Source organism: Mesoplodon densirostris, chromosome 16 (genome assembly GCF_025265405.1).
Source record: "Mesoplodon densirostris isolate mMesDen1 chromosome 16, mMesDen1 primary haplotype, whole genome shotgun sequence".
Taxonomy (NCBI): domain Eukaryota; kingdom Metazoa; phylum Chordata; class Mammalia; order Artiodactyla; family Ziphiidae; genus Mesoplodon; species Mesoplodon densirostris.
In genome coordinates, this window is record NC_082676.1 from 19373963 (window position 1) to 19392655 (window position 18693).

General features: G+C 39.3%; 1 protein-coding gene across 1 annotated transcript in view; it reads right to left on the minus strand.

The window, feature by feature from the left end:
* TOP1 (DNA topoisomerase I) overlaps positions 1-18693 on the minus strand; it is an 84481-nt gene that overhangs the window by 48756 nt on the left and 17032 nt on the right. Inside the window, exon 3 of the mRNA XM_060078657.1 lies at positions 8226-8328. Within this exon, the coding sequence (XP_059934640.1) occupies positions 8226-8328 (103 nt within the window). The remainder of the gene's footprint in view (positions 1-8225; positions 8329-18693) is intronic.

Consider the following 18693-nt stretch of genomic DNA (forward strand, 5'->3'; position numbering starts at 1 on the left):
CCTAAGTTCTTTATCTCTACTAATAGGATGAACAGTCACACAGTTATCCGAGCTAGGAATCCTTTTTCTTAGACCCCCTCATGCCACTTGTGGCTAAGTCCTATATTTCCCTTTCTCAACTATTTTCAAAGGCTTCTTGCTCCTTTAGAATCAAGTCCCAGCTTCTTAAAATAGCATTTAATAGTTTTGCCTCAAGCAATTTTTTGGAGCCCTCATTTTCTAACCCATCCTGTTAACCCTGGCATCCGCCTAACTGGATTCTTCCCAGAGCAAAGTACATTACAATGCTTCCATATTTTGTTTATGCTTTTCTCGCTGTCTGGAATGTCACTCTTTCTAGCCATCACCTTCCCTTGACAAGATCTTAACCATCTTTCCATGGCTAGCTCAAATACCCTTTCCACCATGAAATCTTCCAAAAAAAAAAGACTGCAGGTCATTATAATAGGGCTAGATATCATTGAAAACCAGGGCACCAAAATAGATGTTATCAATAAGTAACTACTAAATTAGATTCAACTACCAAAATCAACAGCTTCAATTTATCTGAATGATATTCTACCAGGCTTTGTGGTAATCATAATAATCTCAATTACTGAGTATGTTACAGTTTCCAAAGAGCTTTTATCTGCATAATTACATTGAATTCTCCCCCAACACACTTGAAAGCTTGACCAGGCTCGTATTGCTATCAACACTCAACCAAAATGGGAAAAGACCCAGAAGTTAAGCGGCTTGGATAAGGACACACAGCTAGTAAATGAGAACCCAGCCTCCCCACTTCTGTGTTAGTGTGCTTTCCACTACATCACACTGACTCCCATGTGAATGGTGGTGGTACTCAGTTTTCTCATCTCTAAACTACCCAATCTTCCCTATTTACCTATGTTAACTGTCCATTTCCCCCAGACAGGTTGATATAAGGACATGTAGATAAATGGAGGGCTTCAGCAACAGCTCACAAAAAAAGCAGTAAACACATCTTTTAAATGTGATTACTTTCAGAAAAACGGCCTCTAATCTGAGAACCAGTTGCTTAATTCCAGTGCATTTCCCTACAAGCCTATGTTCTCTCAACTCTAATTCAGGTAGGATTTGGAACTGAAGGGAAAGCAGAAACCAAAAGCATCCTTATTCTCACACTGACTGTATAAATTAGCACTGCCAATGTGGCTGGAAAAGCACTTCCCTTACTATTTCACAGTAGTTCTCTCTATCTTCCCTGGTCTTCCACAAAATTGTCACTCCACCCTGAGTGTCAGGTTTAAAAATGACAAGAGATGCACACAGTCAAAAGCTAGCAAGAGAAATCTTATGTTTCACATGTGACAGTCCTTTGTTTTCTAAAATCAAGCCTCCCCCCCAATTGCTTTTAATGATGTTGTATATATAAGAGGTCTAGTATTAAAGATAATTTATGCTAAGAATGCAACCTTTCAAGAGAAGTATCTGGTGAGATCCTACAAGCCCAGTGATTCCTTAGCATCTGGTAAGAGTATTCCTTTTATTTCTTTAGAGAGGATTTATATATTGCTTTAAAGGACCTCAAATGCTAAATATCAATGCTAATGGAAAGAAGCAGTATCAGAGACAAATAACAGAAGAAATTATTTTTATTTGACTTTGGTAGAAACTTCCTGTGATGTTATAGGCCAGAGAGTCAGAGATGGGGTTTTCACAGGGTCAGAATTTAATGAGATTAATACTTCTAATGCCAAAAACTTTAGGGATTTGGGGCCCAAAGAAAGAGGCAGCGCCTGAAATGATCTGGCATTTTAAAACCTAAGCTGCCTACAATATGCATATGAGAAAGAGATGCTTGTATTTAAACACAGATAGTTTAGCAACAACTAACCTTTCTTAGGGAGGGAGATTGTTTTGTCACATTTTGTTTTTTACTGGAAGGAATAATGTAGTGGGAGAAAAATCATACTAGGACTCAGAAGCCCTGGTCTCTCCTCCTCGCTCTGCTACCACCCTGCCATGTGACTTTGGGCATGTCACCTCAGACTCATGTCCACACAAAAAAGAGATGAGGTGGAATGATCTTTAATACCCCTTCCCCTATTTTGCACCTTGAATTAGAATAATAAAAGGAGAAAGCATATGAATAAGATGGGATCTCCTAAGAGGTAGGTCTAAATCCCATTCTATCTCTGAAAGGCTTGTTTCCCATTCTCTGACACTCCAAATATGCAGTACATATTACTATGCAGGACAAAGAGGCCTCCTGGATTTGGTTCCTAAGTGTAGCCTAAAGAAAAATGACTGATGCTAATATCTAGCAGAGAAGGAGGGAATATAGAAACACATTACTGTAGAACTTGTTTCCTCATATAGATAGCCACAAAATTAGGCAGGGTTGATGAGCAAAGTGTTAAAATAAAGTGAAGCATTTTGGAACAGAACATGCTACATCTTAATTATTCTGGGCTTCAGAGGTGATTAAACAATCCTCAAGGTTTCCTTAATATGCTAAGAAGAAAAATGAAGAAACCCAAAACTACCGTTAAGATCAGAAGTCACTTAAAAAGGAACACAGTGTACAGGATTTTACTGGACCATAACCAATACACTTGCTTTGTTGCAAAGAGGTAGTGTGTCAGGAGAGGTCAAAACAGGAAGCATTTAAAAGTCGGCTTACAACACATCACCTGGTTAAACTGTCTTAAACTTACTCACATGTGAATTAGAGATCCAGGGCTAGATTTAGTCATATATAAACAGAAACTCAGAGCAGGTTCTTCCAATGCCTTTTGGCAAATAGGCTACTGTTTTCTCAAGTATTCTGATTAGAAATGAAGAAAATATTAAAAGGCACAAAATTGCGTAGAACAAATTCCTGACTGCCTATGCTATAATCTTGGAAAAGTATGCTTTTAATAGATGTACAAAATATTACCTCTTCACATCTGTAGAGCAGATCACAGTTAAAGAGCTTTCATACTTATTGACTCCCAGGGTCCCTTCTGAAGCATGTATTAATATGAGGAAACTAAGGAAGACGAGATAGCTCAGTTGAGGAAGGTTAGATAACCTAGTCAAGATCTCATGAGACCTAAGTGGATAGACCAGACCAGAGGCCTTTTCCTAGATACAGGCAAGAAACCACTGTGGACTTTTCAAGAAAAATGATGCCAAAATTACATCCTTCATTTTTATTTTTTTATTTATTTCTATTTATTTTTTTACATCTTTATTGAAGTATAATTGCTTTACAATGGTGTGTTAGTTTCTGCTTTATAACAAAGTGAATCAGTTATACATATACATATGTTCCCATATCTCTTCCCTCTTGCGTCTCCCTCCCTCCCACCTTCCCTATCCCACCCCTCTAGGTGGTCACAAAGCACCGAGATGATCTCCCTGTGCTATGCGGCTGCTTCCCACTAGCTATCTATTTTACGTTTGGTAGTGTATATATGTCCATGCTACTCTCTCGCTTTGTCACAGCTTACCCTTCCCCCTCCCCATATCCTCAAGTCCATTCTCTAGTAGGTCTGTGTCATCCTTTATTTTTAAAAAGGAGATTCTGGTAAAACAGGAGAGGGCCAAATTTATGTCCCAAAGCCTTTTATGCCACTTCTACCTAATCTTTTCTCCCAACACAATTGCAAATTATGGTTGGTGAAGTAAGATGTGTCAGAGAGTAAGAGATCCATTTTTAAAAGCTTATGGTTTATCACGGATCGAACCCACACCCCCTGCAGTGGAAGCTTGGAGTCTTAACCACTGGACCACCAGGGAAGTCCCTGTTTTTCTTTAATTAACAATAATCTTTTGATGTTCCTACTACCTGGTTTCTTGCAAAAACTCCTATGTATCCTGGCTCCTCCCTTACCTCTTCAGAGCAGTCCCTCAGAGTCACCTGAGAGGCTGGTTTTCCAGGCTTAAGTCCTCAGCAAGTCCGTCAAATAAAACGTAATTCTCAACTTAAAAAAAAAAAAAAAAAGCTTATGGTTTAAATAATAACTTCTATCTTTTAAAAAGTCTTTTTGGACAGATTTCAGGTAACATGAAAATTAGTTTTTCTTCATCTGATCTATAAGCATTTTCCTCAGATGATGAAGTTCTTCATGGTCAAGACTATCTCACATTTTTTGGCACTTCACATCAACTAGCACATCATAAACATGGCAAGCAAGATAATTCTTGTTTGACATGATCAGCAATTCTACTCCTAAGTGTACACCCAAAAGAATTGAAAGCAGGGACTCAAACAGATACTTGTACACCCATGTTCTTAGCAGCATTATTCACAATGGCCAACAGGTAGAAACAACCCCAAGTATCCATCAACAGATGAATGAATTTTTTTAAATGTGGTAGACATACAACGAAATATTAGTCAACTATAAAAAGGAATGGAATTCTGATATTTGACTAGCTGGATGAACCTTGAAAACATTATGCTAAGGAAAATAAGCCAGACACAAAAATGACAAATATTTTATGATTCCACTTACATGAGGTAGCTAGAGTGGAAAAATTCACAGAGATAGAAAATAGAAGTTACTAATGGATGGGGGGAAGGGGGGATGAGGAGGTATTATTTAAGAGGTTCAGAGATTATTTGGGATGATGATAAAGTTCTGAAGATGGATACTGGGGATGGTTGAACAATATGGTGAATGTACACAATGCCACTTCAAAATGGCAAACTTTATGTTATGCATATTTCACCACACACACACACACACAAAAAGGTACTTGAAATGTGGGATGGCCAAAGGGAACCATCCTATAGAATTGAGAATACGTGAAAAGGAGAGAGAAGATGGTAACTGGTGTAACCATAGGTCAACCACTCATTGATTCAATAAACATACGCTACTAAACCTATCTGCCAGGTACTATACTAAGCCTTGAGGATGTAAAATGAATACAACAGACCCCAACATTGTTCCCAGGGACCTCAAGAGTCTAATAGGGCACACAGAAAAGTAAAGAGACAATTACAACACCACCACAACTGGTAATTACTGTGATAGGGATATATTCCAGGTGCGGGAGAACTCATAAAAATGGCACTTTAATATGAGGGTGGAGGGCAGAAAGGATACCTGAAAGAAGTAAACTCTATGCTGCAACTAAAAGAATGTTCTTAAGAGGGCAACAGAGTATTCCAGAATCAGTAACAGCATATTTTAAAACCTAGAGTATTCAGAAGACATGCTGTGTTTGGGGAACTGAAAAGAAGTTCAGGGAGACTGGAAATGGAATATGAGAAAAGGGTAAATGGCAAGAGAGGTGGCAGAGGAAGAGAGCCAAAGACTTAGAGAATCACTCTGTGAACTGGAATGAGAAGATGAAAAAGGTGGCCAGAAAAGTGGAAAGCCAAGGGAAGCTGGTTTCAAGGAGAAGGCCTGGGCCCAGAATATGGTATATCTTGGCAAATGTTCCATGTGTATTTTACTGTTGAGCGTAATATTCTATAAATGTCCATTAAATCAGGTTGGTTGATGATGTTCAAAGTCTTCTATATCCTTAATGATTTTCTCTCTGCTTATCAATTGAGAAAGAGGTAGTAAAATCTAACTATAAATAAGAATTATTTTTCTTTGCAATTCTATCAGTTTTTACTTCATGTATTTTGAGGCTCTGATATCAGTGTATAAGCATTTACAACTGCTATGTCCTCCTGATTAATTGGTCCCTTTTTATCATTATGAAATGAACTTCTTCATTACTGGCAATATTCTTTACTCTCAAATCTACTTTGGTAGATATTAATACAGGCTGGACACCTACAAACTGAAGAAAAGATGCATGTGAACTGAGACTGGATTCAACTACTAAAATTAAAATCACTAGACTAATGAAAATGGAAACTAGATAATCAAGTGGTAAGAAATGAGTGAGTGGTGGGGAAAGACCACAGGAGTGGACTTCCCTGGTGGCGCAGTGGGTAAGAATCCACCTGCCAATGCAGGGGACATGGGTTTGATCCTTGGTCCAGGAAGATCCCACATGCCGTGGAGCAACTAAGCCCATGCACCACAACTACGGTGCCTGTGCTCTAGAGCCTGCGAGCCACAACTACTGAGCCTGCGAGCCACAACTGCTGAGCCCACGTGTCACAACTACTGAAGCCCACGCACCCTAGGGCCCATGCTCTGAAACAAGAGAAGCTACCGCAATGAGAAGCCCACACACTGCAACGAAGAGTAGCCCCTGCTCGCTGCGACTAGAGAAAGCCTGCGTGCAGCAACAAAGACCCAAAGCAGCCAGAAAGTTAAAAAAAAAAAAAAGAAATAAAATTTAAAAATTAAAAAAAAAAAAGACCGACCACAGGAGTGATAGATGATTTTGTGAAGTAACATCCTCACTAGAGAAATTAATCTGGTTATTTTAATGATTCATGAAGACTTATTAATTTAAAATTTTCATTTAAAATATTAAAAAATTTTTCATTACTCATAAAAAGAACAGACTTAGAATTCTCACTTTATCTTTTTTCTTGATAAGCCTTATTTTTTATAACTTTTAAAAATAAAAGTAGCATATACACATAATTATATTCTGATCATACGTGCAGAGTTCAGAGTTATCATAAAATAACGATAAATATGTGATTACCACCAAAGTTAAGAAAAATACCATTGATACCCCACCAGAAGTTCCCCTCACACCACTTTACAATTGCTACCCTTCCTTCCTTCCCAAAGATAACCATGACTCTGAATTCTAAAGGTCTTGATTAATTGTTTTGTTTTTGAACTTCAAGTAAATTGAAGCACACAATATATATTTTTTGGCTGGTTTCTTTCACTCAACATAGGTTTGTGGAATTCACCTATGCTTATTACTTTAACAGTAGTTATTTCATATTTATTTATATATAGTATCCTAAGATGTGAATATACCACACTTTATCCAGTTTACTATTAATGAGCATTTAGGAGATTTTCACTTTGGAGCTATTAAAAGTAATGCAGCTCTGAATAGCTTTGTACATGCCCTTTGGTGCACAAATACACACACTTCTGTTGAGAACACATTCAGGAATGGAATTCTTAAGTTATAGGGTATACATATGTTAACTTTACAAGACACTGCTAAGTAGTTTTCTAAAATGATTTAACAATTTATAGTCCCATCAGAAATGGGATTGATCCACATCATTGTAAGATCTTGGTATTAGTGTTATTTTAATACTCAGCCATTATTACAATGTGTAGGATATTATATTGAGGTTGCATTTCCCTGATGAGTAATGTTGAGCGTCTTCTAGTATTTTTATTGGCCATGTGGATATCTTCTTTTGTGAAGAGCTTACTCAATCCTCTCATGAATTTTTCTGTTGGATTATCTGCCTCATTTTTATTTATTTATAGAAGATTTCTGTATATGTTGGACAAGAAACTTTTGACCATTATTTATGTTGAAAATATCTTGTCCACAGACAATAAGCCAACCTAATGAAGTAGTTCTAAGAGACTCTAGGCTACAGGCACTTGTGCCAATAAATGACTGAACTTTATGTTCCCTCTAACAAAACTTTGGCCACTATGAGAATACCCTATGGCTTTCTCACCAACAACTGCCTTTAACTCAAAATGGAAGTTTAAGTCCTCATTTTCAATAAGTGGTCCTATATCCAAAGATACCCTAAGTCTCTCGGCTTAACCACTTGTCTCCTACACCAAAAAAATGGAAGCAAAATGAACAAGAAAACATCTTTCTGATTCCTTTGGATCCCAGAGGGCAGCACCGCTGAGTTTCATTTACATTGGTGGTTATTAGCTTTTGTGAGAGCTGAACTCTTCTGGTAACCTGACAAAAGCTAGGAATGTTCTCTCCAGGAATATCTCATATACCCAACCTTTTGTATATGATTTCAGGGGCTTACAAACCATGGAAGCCTAAGTTAAGAATTTTAAAATTTATACCCTTTAAAGTACGGAAAGAAGAAAAATATATATCTATCAAGTCTCCAATCCAGTCACCTTTTATCAAGGCAAGCTCTCTGGACACTTGATTAAATGCCATCATGTGTTAACAATTCACCATACTTGCTTTGTACATCCTGATCTGAAAAATGGCATCCCCAGTAAGGCCTGAATTGTCAAGGCCATCCTCTTAACAACTCTGGAATCAAAGTCTCTGCTGACTTTGCTATCCATGGTATTTACCTGTGGTTCAAGTTAAGGCCTGTTCCAGGTGAGCCAAGCCATAGCCAACCCACTGCTGAATGATGAGGGACTTGCTGGTTCAACCCTTACCTGTTGCTATGCTTGGACTTTTCTCGGTCCTTCTCCTTGTCCTTCTTGTGTTCTTTGTGCCGGTGTTCTCGATCTTTATGTTTATCTTTGTGTTTATGAGAATCTGTAACCATAAGAGATGAGTCAGTAAAGAGCAGTCATGAGCTATCTCCTGCCCACCTACCTTGACAAGCTGGTCAAGAAGCACAATGACAGGATTTAAATGACATGGTAGCCATAATAGCACATTCCATTGGAGGGAAAGATTTCACAAAGCAGCCCAGACAAGGCATCCCATTACCCTGCCTCTAAAACCAAGACGTGTTACAAATAAGCAGGAAGAGGAGGGGAGGCCAATTCTACCGTAAAAGGAAGCAACAGTTTGGTATTCTTCTCCTAGATCTGGTACTATGAAGACTAAGCCATAAATGATTCGAAGGGATAAATCTTGAACGCTGACTTTCAAGATCAGATGGTTATCTATGTAACTTCTGGAAAATTCAAACCTTAAGAGACACCTGTTTTTAAATCAACTTTAATGAAGTATAATTTCTACACAGTAAGATATACACATTTCAAAGATACAGTGTGGTAAGTCTAGCAAACATATGCACAGATATAATCCCCACCACAATCAAAATTTAGAACAATTCCATCATCCCCGGAAGTCTCCCTTGTGCCCATTCCCAGTCAATCCCCATTTTCCATCACCAGCCCGAAGCAACCACTGACCTGATAGCACAATCGATTAGATTTGTCTCCATTTCTAGTTTCATATGAATGAAATTACAGAATTTACTCTTTTGTGTCTGACTTCTTACGCTTAGCAAAATATTTTTTTACATTCAACCATGTTGCTGGATGTATCAGTAATTGGTTAGATTTTTATTAGAATGGTATCCCATTGTGTGGATACACTGCAATTTATTTATCCATTCACCTGTTGATGGACATTTGAGTTGTTCTCAGGCATTGGTTTTTACGAATAAATCTGTTATGAACTTTCATATACAAGTCTTTGTGTAGATGTGTTTTCATTTCTCTTGGGTACATACTTAATAGTGAAGTTATAGGGTCATACGGTAAGTATATGTTTAACCTGATAGGAAGCTGCCAGACTGTATTCCCAAGTGATTGTATCATTACACATTCCCACCAACAACGGATTAGAGTTTCAACTGCTACAAATTCTCACCAGCACCTAGTATTATCAGTCTCTAATTTTAGCCATTCTAGCAGGTATGTAGTGGTATCTCACTGTGGCGCTTTTTTTTAAAATAAATAAATTTATTTATTTATTGTTGGCTCCGTTGGGTCTTCATTGCTGCGCGCAGGCTTTCTCTAGTTGCAATGAGCGGGGGCTACTCTTCGTTGCGCTGTGCAGGCTTCTCACTGCGGTGGCTTCTCTTGTTGCAGAGCATGGGCTCTAGGTGCGCGGGCTTCAGTAGTTGTGGCATGCGGGCCCAGTAGTTGTGGATCATGGGCTCTAGAGTGCAGGCTCAGTAGTTGTGGTGCACGTGTTTAGTTGCTCTGTGGAATGTGGGATCTTCTTGGGCCGGGGCTTGAACCTGTGTCCCCCGCATCAGCAGGCGGATTCTTAACCACTGCGCCACCACGTAAGTCCCTCTCACTGTTTTTTTTTTTTTTTTTTTTTGCGGTACGCGGGCCTCTCACTGTTATGGCCTCTCCCGTTGCAGAGCACAGGCTCCGGACGCACAGGCCCAATGGCCATGGCTCACAGGCCCAGCCTCTCCGCGGCACGTGGGATCCTCCCAGACCAGGGCACGAACCCATGTCCCCTGCATCAGCAGGCGGACTCTCAACCACTGCGCCACCAGGGAAGCCCCTCACTGTGGTTTTAATCCAGTTTCCTAATTAAATGATGGGCAACTTTTCATGTGCAGATTGGCCACTCATATATCTCCTTCTGTGAAGTATCTCTTCAAGTCTTTCCCCCACTTAAAAAATTTTGTCTTATTCCTAAGTTGTAAGAGTTCTTTATACATTATCCATTACAAATTTTTGGTTAGACATGTGTATTGTGAATATTCTTTTTTTCTAGGAGTTTTACAGAGGTAAGGGACAGGGAACATTTTTTTAATCTATAAAGATGTCCAGTTGTTCTAGCACCATTTCTTGAAAAGACTGCCTTTTCTCCATTGAATTGCCTTAGGCCTCTTTACTGGAAATGAAATGACCACATAATCATAGATCTGATTCTGGACCCCATTTTATCCTACACACACACACTATCTTGACTACTAAAGCTTCACAGTAGAGCTTTTTTCCATAGTAAGTTTTGATATCAGGTAATATAAGTACTTTAGCTTTGTTCTTTCTCAAAATTGTTTTGGCTATTCTGTCTCCTGTATTTCCATATAAATTTTAGATTCAGTTGGTTGATTTCTTTAAAAAAAAAAAAAAAAAGCCGGCTGGGAGTTTGTGTTCATAGGACAATTTGGAGAGATGTGACATCAAAACATTACTGTGTCTTTGCATCCACAAACATAGTATCTCTCTCCACTTTTTTAGGTTAGTGACTCTCAAATTTTAGTGCATCAGAATTAACCCAAGGACATATTAAAAATGCAGCTCACTGGGGACATGTCACCCCAATGTTGAATATGAATCAATTAGAAGTTTATGTATCCAACACATGTGGTAGTTTTAAAATATGTCCAACAGATTCTTTGATACTCTTCCTTTCAAGGTGTGGCCTAATTTCCTTCTCCTTAAATATGGGCTGGACTTAGTGACTCACTCCTAAAAACAGGATAAAGTGGAAATGTCAGTGTGCAACTTCTAACACCAGGTCATAAAAGTCACTGGATCTTTCTCCTTGCCCTGGAGGAATCCAGTTGCCATACTGTTAGGAATCCAAGCAGCCCTATGGAGAGGCCCATGTGGTGAGGAACTGAAACTTCCCGATAATAGCTATGCGAATGAACCACCTTGGAAGTGGGTCCTCAATTAAGCCTTCAGATGACTGCAGTCTCGGACTCTGAGCCAAAACCACCCAGCTAAGCTGTTCCTGGATTCCTGGTTCACACAAACTGTGTAAGACAAATGTTTGTTATTTTAAGCCATTAAATTTTGAGATAACATGTTTAATAGCAAAAGATAACTAACAATAATGTATAGGCAATGTGTGTGTTCACACTACTCCTGGCTCACAGCAAAAAAAGAAGCCACATTTGGCACAATCCATTAAGTATCTACTCAGGCCCTAGGGAAACAGAAATTTGCATGACTGTACCCCTAGCTGTAAGAAATTCTCATCCCACAGAGATGGGAAAATAAAATCATATGGTGTCAGAAATAGGACTTGAACCCAACCTTCCATGTAGCATAAAGAATCCTCCAACTTCTGAAAATCTCAAGTCTAAAATTTTAAAATGCTGAGTCAATCTGATACAAAGTTGGTGGCCCCTGTTCACTTGACAATAATTAATACCCTCATTACTTCTGCGCCCAACTAGCACTTATGGTTAAAACCATAACAATGACAAAACATGCCACCAGCACTACAACCTAGAATGAAGTCTGTGTTGTTTGATTTTGTTTACAGGTCAGATTTAGCAAACAAGAAACAGAACATTAGGATCTGCTATTATGGCCCAAGCATATGGCAGGGACGTAATATATTAAAAAAAAAAAAAAAACTTAGGGCTTCCCTGGTGGCGCAGTGGTTGAGAGTCTGCCTGCCGATGCAGGGGACATGGGTTCATGCCCCGGTCCGGGAAGGTCCCACATGCCGCGGAGCGGCTGGGCCCGTGAGCCATGGCCGCTGGGCCTGCGCGTCCGGAGCCTGTGCTCCACAATGGGAGAGGCCACAGCAGTGAGAGGCCCGCATACCGCTAAAAAAAAAAAAAAAAAAGGTAACAGACATTTTTCTAAATGTCTACACATAAAACACATGGGTGTCATTACCTCTGTCTCTTACACCATGGTAGAATTTTCTACTTTTCTGCCCTGTTATTTTTTAGAAAGGGTAGTAAGGTAGTAGGATTATGAGCGTTTTGAAACAAGTCTTAAGAGTAAAAATAATGGATCTGGGTTACCTGCCTCCTTTGTTTCCAAGTGAAAAGTAATATAATGAGGAGAAACAATCTGATTCCACCAGAGAACAGAAATAAAGAGCCTGGATCCAACAGGGCAATGAGGCGTTAACAGAGGCTTTCTGGAGGAGGCAGTATTTGAACTAAGTCCTGCTAAAGCCTAAGAGGGAGTTAGCAAGGTAGAGACAGAGAGGGAATTCTTGGCAGATGAGCCATGAAAGTCAACTACCTATTATTACTATCATTATTGTTGTTGTTGTTGTTATTACTGAGAAATGTATCTTCTCATGATTGAGCAAAATTAAGTGTGATGTACTTCCTGCCAGCTAGGAAATGGTAGAGTTGATTCTTGTCAGGGCATACAAGAAAATAAAATCCCAGAGTTATATTTAATTTGCTTTTCTAAAGCCATGTGTCCCAAAAGCAGTTTCTTAAAAAAGATATAGATACACTTCTACTGCTTGTAGCTTTAGAGTCCCAATCCTCTGCTTAGACAGAAGAGAAACAAAACACCTAGGAATAAGAAACTTCAGTATCAAATAAATCCAGCAAAATTTGATCCAATTGTTATAAAGTACCTGAAAGCTGGCCTAATCCCAGGATGACAATGAAGCTGCAGGTTTGGAAACCAGGTACAGAACCAGCCCCAAGTAGCCAAATCAGTATCAAGGTGTAAGATGAAGAGTTCACTCCTCACAGGGAAACCAGACACATATACAAATTATATGAAGAAGGAAGCCAAGTCCATAAAACACTTTGTTAAATATGCTCAAGAATGGGAATTCCCTGGCAGTCCAGTGGTTAGGATTCTGTGCTTTCACTGACGAGGGCTCAGGTTCGCTCCCTGGTCAGGGAACTAATATCCCACAAGTCGCTTGGCAGGGCCAGAAAAAAAGAAAACAAGTTCAAGAATGATGCCTTTAGAACAAAAGATCATAGTTAAACCCTAATGACGATTAGAGACATAACAGACAAGCACAGAAGGTTGGAAACAACCTCTGAAGGAAGCAGACTGGTTCAATAGAGTGAAAAAGATCCGATTAAAATCTTGTTCTACCACCGACTGTATGACCTTGGGTAAAAGTCACTTAACTACTGGGTCTATAAGAAGGCAGCACAGGTCAGTGATTAAGAGCTTCAAATCTGTTCATCATTGACTTGATACCTGTAATCTCAGTTAACTCACCTCTCTTATAGATGAAGAAATTGGGGCTCAGAAAATTTAAGTGACCTGAAAGAATTTTAACTTCAAAAGTCAATCAGATTCTTTGTGTATGGTTGTAACAGAATTCCTGGCTAATCTCCACAAAATTCCAAACGTGTTCACAACTGTCAATAAGGTACAATTGTTACGGTACCAATTGTTACTGTTTCTTCATGATTAATTTACATGAAACTGAAATGAACTTACCCAATCATTCCAAATAACTTAGGGTTCAAGTTTTATACATGCATTTAAAGCAGCAACCATGCCCATTCACCTTGCCTGACCAGCCAATGATAAATAAAAGGCTGTCTGATTTTCTTTCCTGGATGCAGCTTACGAAGAAAGAAGTAAAACTTTGGCCTGATCTAACAATCCTGTACCCAGAAGCCTAAAATACCTACTGGTTTTAAGGGATACACTGCTAAACCAGTTAACACCCCCAGGTAGAAATATTTGCATGAGTTTAGCGGTTATCAGCAGGTGGCTAACAGTGTTACCAAACTTATTACAAGCTACATAGTGACTTATGTAGCTGCATAAGTCACTAATGCAACTACAATTCAACCCAAGCACAAACATTTACATTTTGTTAAGAGAAAAGGCAAAGGAATTGGCAAAGATTTCTGACCATTTTATCAACTGCTCCATGATCTTTTTTTTTTTTTTGCTCCATGATCTTTAAGGATTTTACCACTCCAACCTTCTTCTAAATGATTAGGGTAATCAGATCAGAGCAGGAGAGTCCTTTGCTTCCTTATAAACAAAAGCAGGGACTTTTCTGGTATAAAGAAGGGTTCTTTGCCAAGCTTTGAGGCAGACCTCCTTACACTGACTTCTGACAACAGGTTTTGAGACTTAAAGCAGTAGCTGTAAAATATGATGGGCTCTTCCTTCAAAGACAGTCAAGTGTGTGGAGGATGGGGGTGGGGAATAGTTATTCAACCAAAAGATGCCTTCCCCAAAGAGGCCCGAGGCCCTCAAACAACATTGTCAAAGGTAATCTCTGCTCATCTCTGACACACAGATATATAGCCAGTGCCTTAGGAAAGTGGACAGTGGAATGATTTGGGTGAAAACAGTGGGTGAAAAAATTAATTTTCTAGGGACTTCCCTGGTGATCCAGTGGGTAAGAATCTGTGCTTCCAATGAAGGGGGCCCAGGTTCGATCCCTAGTCAGGGACCTCGATCCCACATGCATGCCACAACTAAATATCCTGCGTGCCGCAACTAAGACCCAGCGCAGCCTAAATATTAAAAAAAAAAGAAGAAGAAATTAATTTTCTAAAGAAGATATTCATCACCTGCTCATTTATTAAATCACTTCTACTGGGATAAATCCTTGTATCTTCTCCTTCCTCCCTAACCTTTAAACCCATGGATACCACATCCCCAGAAGCTGGAGTTTTAACAAAATCCCCATTTCTACTTAACACTCTACATCCAGTACGTTCTAACACTTTGAGACTGTTTTTGTCTAGGACAGATAACAAGCTGGTCTCAATGATAAAGACTGGCATCCGGAGTGTAGTCGGTATCAGGGGTGTGCAAGAATCTCCTCAGGAACTTAATGCCAAACTAAAAGCAGTCACGAAGACTGAGAGCCTGTCACTGAAAGGGGGATGGGTTGAGGGGGTGAGAGAACTCTACCCTTCCTTCTCTCCCCACACAGCTGTCTAAATTCAGACTTTACCAATGTTAATCTAGTTTCAATCCAGGAAATTCAGTCTGTGATCCATCTTAATGGGTGGCTGATTTCAATTTGCAGCCCATAGAAGAGTCCTTATCACTGTTTTACAGTGATTCTCACTGACAACATTTCCAAAATTCCAGTGCATAGTTAATAGCCTTTCAAAGTATGCAAGACAGAGGCTGTTATGGCTAAAAGTTCAAAGAGCTCCGGAATTTAAAAGAAAAATGTTGGGAGGATTCAGCTCTAAACACTAGTAACATTTCCAATTTTTAAAGTCCAAATTATCATTTTTTTCTCCCCAAGTGTGTATTGTATATAAATGAGACCTTCTGTCATGAACTGACTTGTTCATTATTGAAACTAATGGGGTTTCCTCATTAGGGACCTAGTACTCTCAAGCTAATAAGACAAAAAACTCCAGGGAGAAAATGCAAATGAAAGTATTTCTTCTTCTCTCCTTAAAGAAGCTGGGGTTCACAATATTCATTCATTCAAATATTTACTGAGTACCAACTCTGTGTCAGGCATTGTTCTAGGTGTGGCAAAACAGTACCAAGTCTCTGGTCTCATGAAGTCCCATAATAAGCATCATAATCACCCCAACCCAGCAGCTGTTAAATGAGTAACTTTGGAAAGGGAGGGGGGAAAAAGGGTCTCCATAAGGGTCTCCCAAGTTCCCCTGGACTTAGCCCCATGAAGTTCCAGAACCGGACTTCAATACTGCAGCTGGAAGATACCTTCATAAGAAGTGACAGACGCCATGTCAAAGAAAGGGCCAAACAATCAGATGAAGGTTGCCAAATATTTTGCAAAGTACTTAAGTTTTTCTCCTCAATGTTCAATACTTGGTAAAATTTCATCATCAAAAACTTTGTAGTACAATGCATTAAAAGACTAAGAGTTCTTCAAAGATAGCAGTCTAGCATTTTCCATTTTGTTTTTACCAGCTCTGCAACACAATCTCAAATTCTAAAACCAATCACAACATCTTCCCAAGTGTCTATATGCTTAGAAGAAATGCCACAAACTGACTTAAAAACACCTAAGTGGACCTATCTTGGTTCTTAAACATCAGCAATTCTGTAAGATTAGTGGCCAGATGTTGTTCCATGTCCTTGCCTTGGAAAAGACACAACATGAAGCAGCCAACTAACTGGTTTGCTTTGGGCCTCAATCTCATACAAAAAAGGGTTAAATGGTCATAGGATGTTTTCTCTTCCAGTCCACTTCCTCATTTAAATTGGACTCCTTTTATGCTTTTACAACACTACAATTACCTTAATCTGTCTTTTCAGTCCCTTCCTGTCTATGTACCCCATTTTCACTTGTTTTATAACTTTCTCTCCCATCCTACTCCTTCCATATGCTCCTTAAATTCAAGTTCATCTTCCTCTCTTCCTCTGGCTCTCATTCCCAGGGACCAACTGATTACATTAAAAATAAAAAACCATGCAATGTCATGACGGGGTCCTAGGTAATTTATTTCTCTACTCTGGTCTCAAGTTTTCTAATCTGTAAAATGACCTCTACTGATCTCTTACACTTACAGTCCCAAGAATTCTATGATCTTCAAAAATTGTTTTAGTTCAAACTAATTAGGATAAAAAGGAAAAATCTAAATGCTTAAGAGCAGTGGTTCTCAAACTTTCCTATGTATGAGACCTGGGAATAAGATCATCCTCAGATATGTGTATTTTAACACAAGCTCTCCAGGTGACTATAATCTATAATCATATTTTGAAAAACCCTGCTCTGTCATGTCTTGGTCCTTTGAGCAGTGATTAATACCAAATACCAGCCACCTACAATAATGGACATGCTACCGATTTTATTTTCAGTTTCTACTTCAGTTGGGTCTCTCTGTTCCTTTAAAAGGCAGGCACAAGATGCTGAGTCAGTCCCTGGGGATTTTTTTTTTTTAATTTACAGCTGAGAATATTGAGGCTCTACAATTGAGGAAGAAAGAGGTTCTCACCTGCTACTTTCCCAGCCCCTATTTGAAAGGAAGAAGGAAGCGCTACATTAGGGGTGACACAGCTACCCCAACTTAGATAAGGAGTAGGGTAGTCAGGTGCTTTAGAATAGAAATTTTCTTTTGTTGTTTGGACATCGGGCACAGACGTGCTTAGAGGCAGAGGTAACTTGAGTCCTGCCACTGGGACTCAGTTGAGAAGATGAATGACTAGAAAAAAGATAGAATAAGACTTAATGAAGCTGCAAGCTCACAGTAAACTTTTGACACTTGGCTTATACAGATTCCTCTGGAAGCCAGAGGCTACCAAGTTTTATGAAAAGAGTCCCGTGGGCTTCCTGTGATACATACGAGTGTGAATCAGCAAGGTAAGCGTCTGGCACTACTCACCAAGCCAGGGTTCAGCAAAATTTTTCTCTAAGGGGACAGGTAATAAATCATTTTAGGCTTTGTGGCCCATTCAGTCTCTGTTGCAGATACTCAACTCTGCCACTGTAGCACAAAAGCAGCCACAGATTATATGTAAATGAATGAGCATGGCTGCATTCCAATAAAATTTTATTTATGGACACTGGAATTTGCATTTCATATAATCTTCCTGTGTCATGAAATAATATTCTTTTTTTAAATTGAAGTATAACTGACATAACATTATATTAGTTTCAGGTGTATTTAATAATTTTTTCCCCAACCAGTAAAAAAATATAAACACCATGGGCCATACAAAAGAAGGCACAGTTTGCAGAACTCTGCAATTACTTAATAGTGACTAGAAACTATCCCCAATGCCCCCGTAGAGAGAGCGGTGCCATTTTGAAGCTCGGTGTGTAAATGAAGAATATCCTCCTTGCTTTACCTAAGGCTTTCCCCTAAATGATATCCATGCTCAGCCTGGTTCCCTCTTCTCTCCTCCTTTCAAACAGCCCATGAATGGCCATACTTGATTTAAAAGTGGTTAAAATCTACTTGCTCTACAAAACTAGCCAGTCAGTCACATGAATGAGAACTCTGAAGGGGAGGCCAAGGCTGAGCCCACTACTAATTCTGCTTCTTAAGCAGCAAGCTAGTTAAATTTGTTATTTATCCCCCTTGAAGTGGTAACAACATCACACTTGTTCACACTCCTAACCACCTCCAATGAAACTCCTTAGTATATAAGCAGACTTCAGAGATCCTTCTAAAATAAGGGGGTTGGGGGGCGGGGTCTAGTAAATCCCTGGTTAACAAAAAGATCCTTTTTCTTGAGTACTCAGATAAACAGAGGTTTTACTGATTTTTGGAGTAACTGGCTCCAAGCACAATGTGAACTGCTAAAAAATAAATTATCCAGGGGTCTCTGCTGCACAAGCCGGCAAGCCTTCCTTAATAAGGAAAGAATTACACATTAAAATGTAACAGAGTCTTCTAGTCCATATTAGTCTGATAAGGATCCACTGTAAATGAAGGCAAGTGCTCCAAGAAATGCAAGTCCTTGGTCTGATACCACACAGGTCACTCCACTACAACCCAGTATTCCCAGGAGGCAACTGAGTCACCCAGGCTCCCCTTTACCTTGTTTTGTG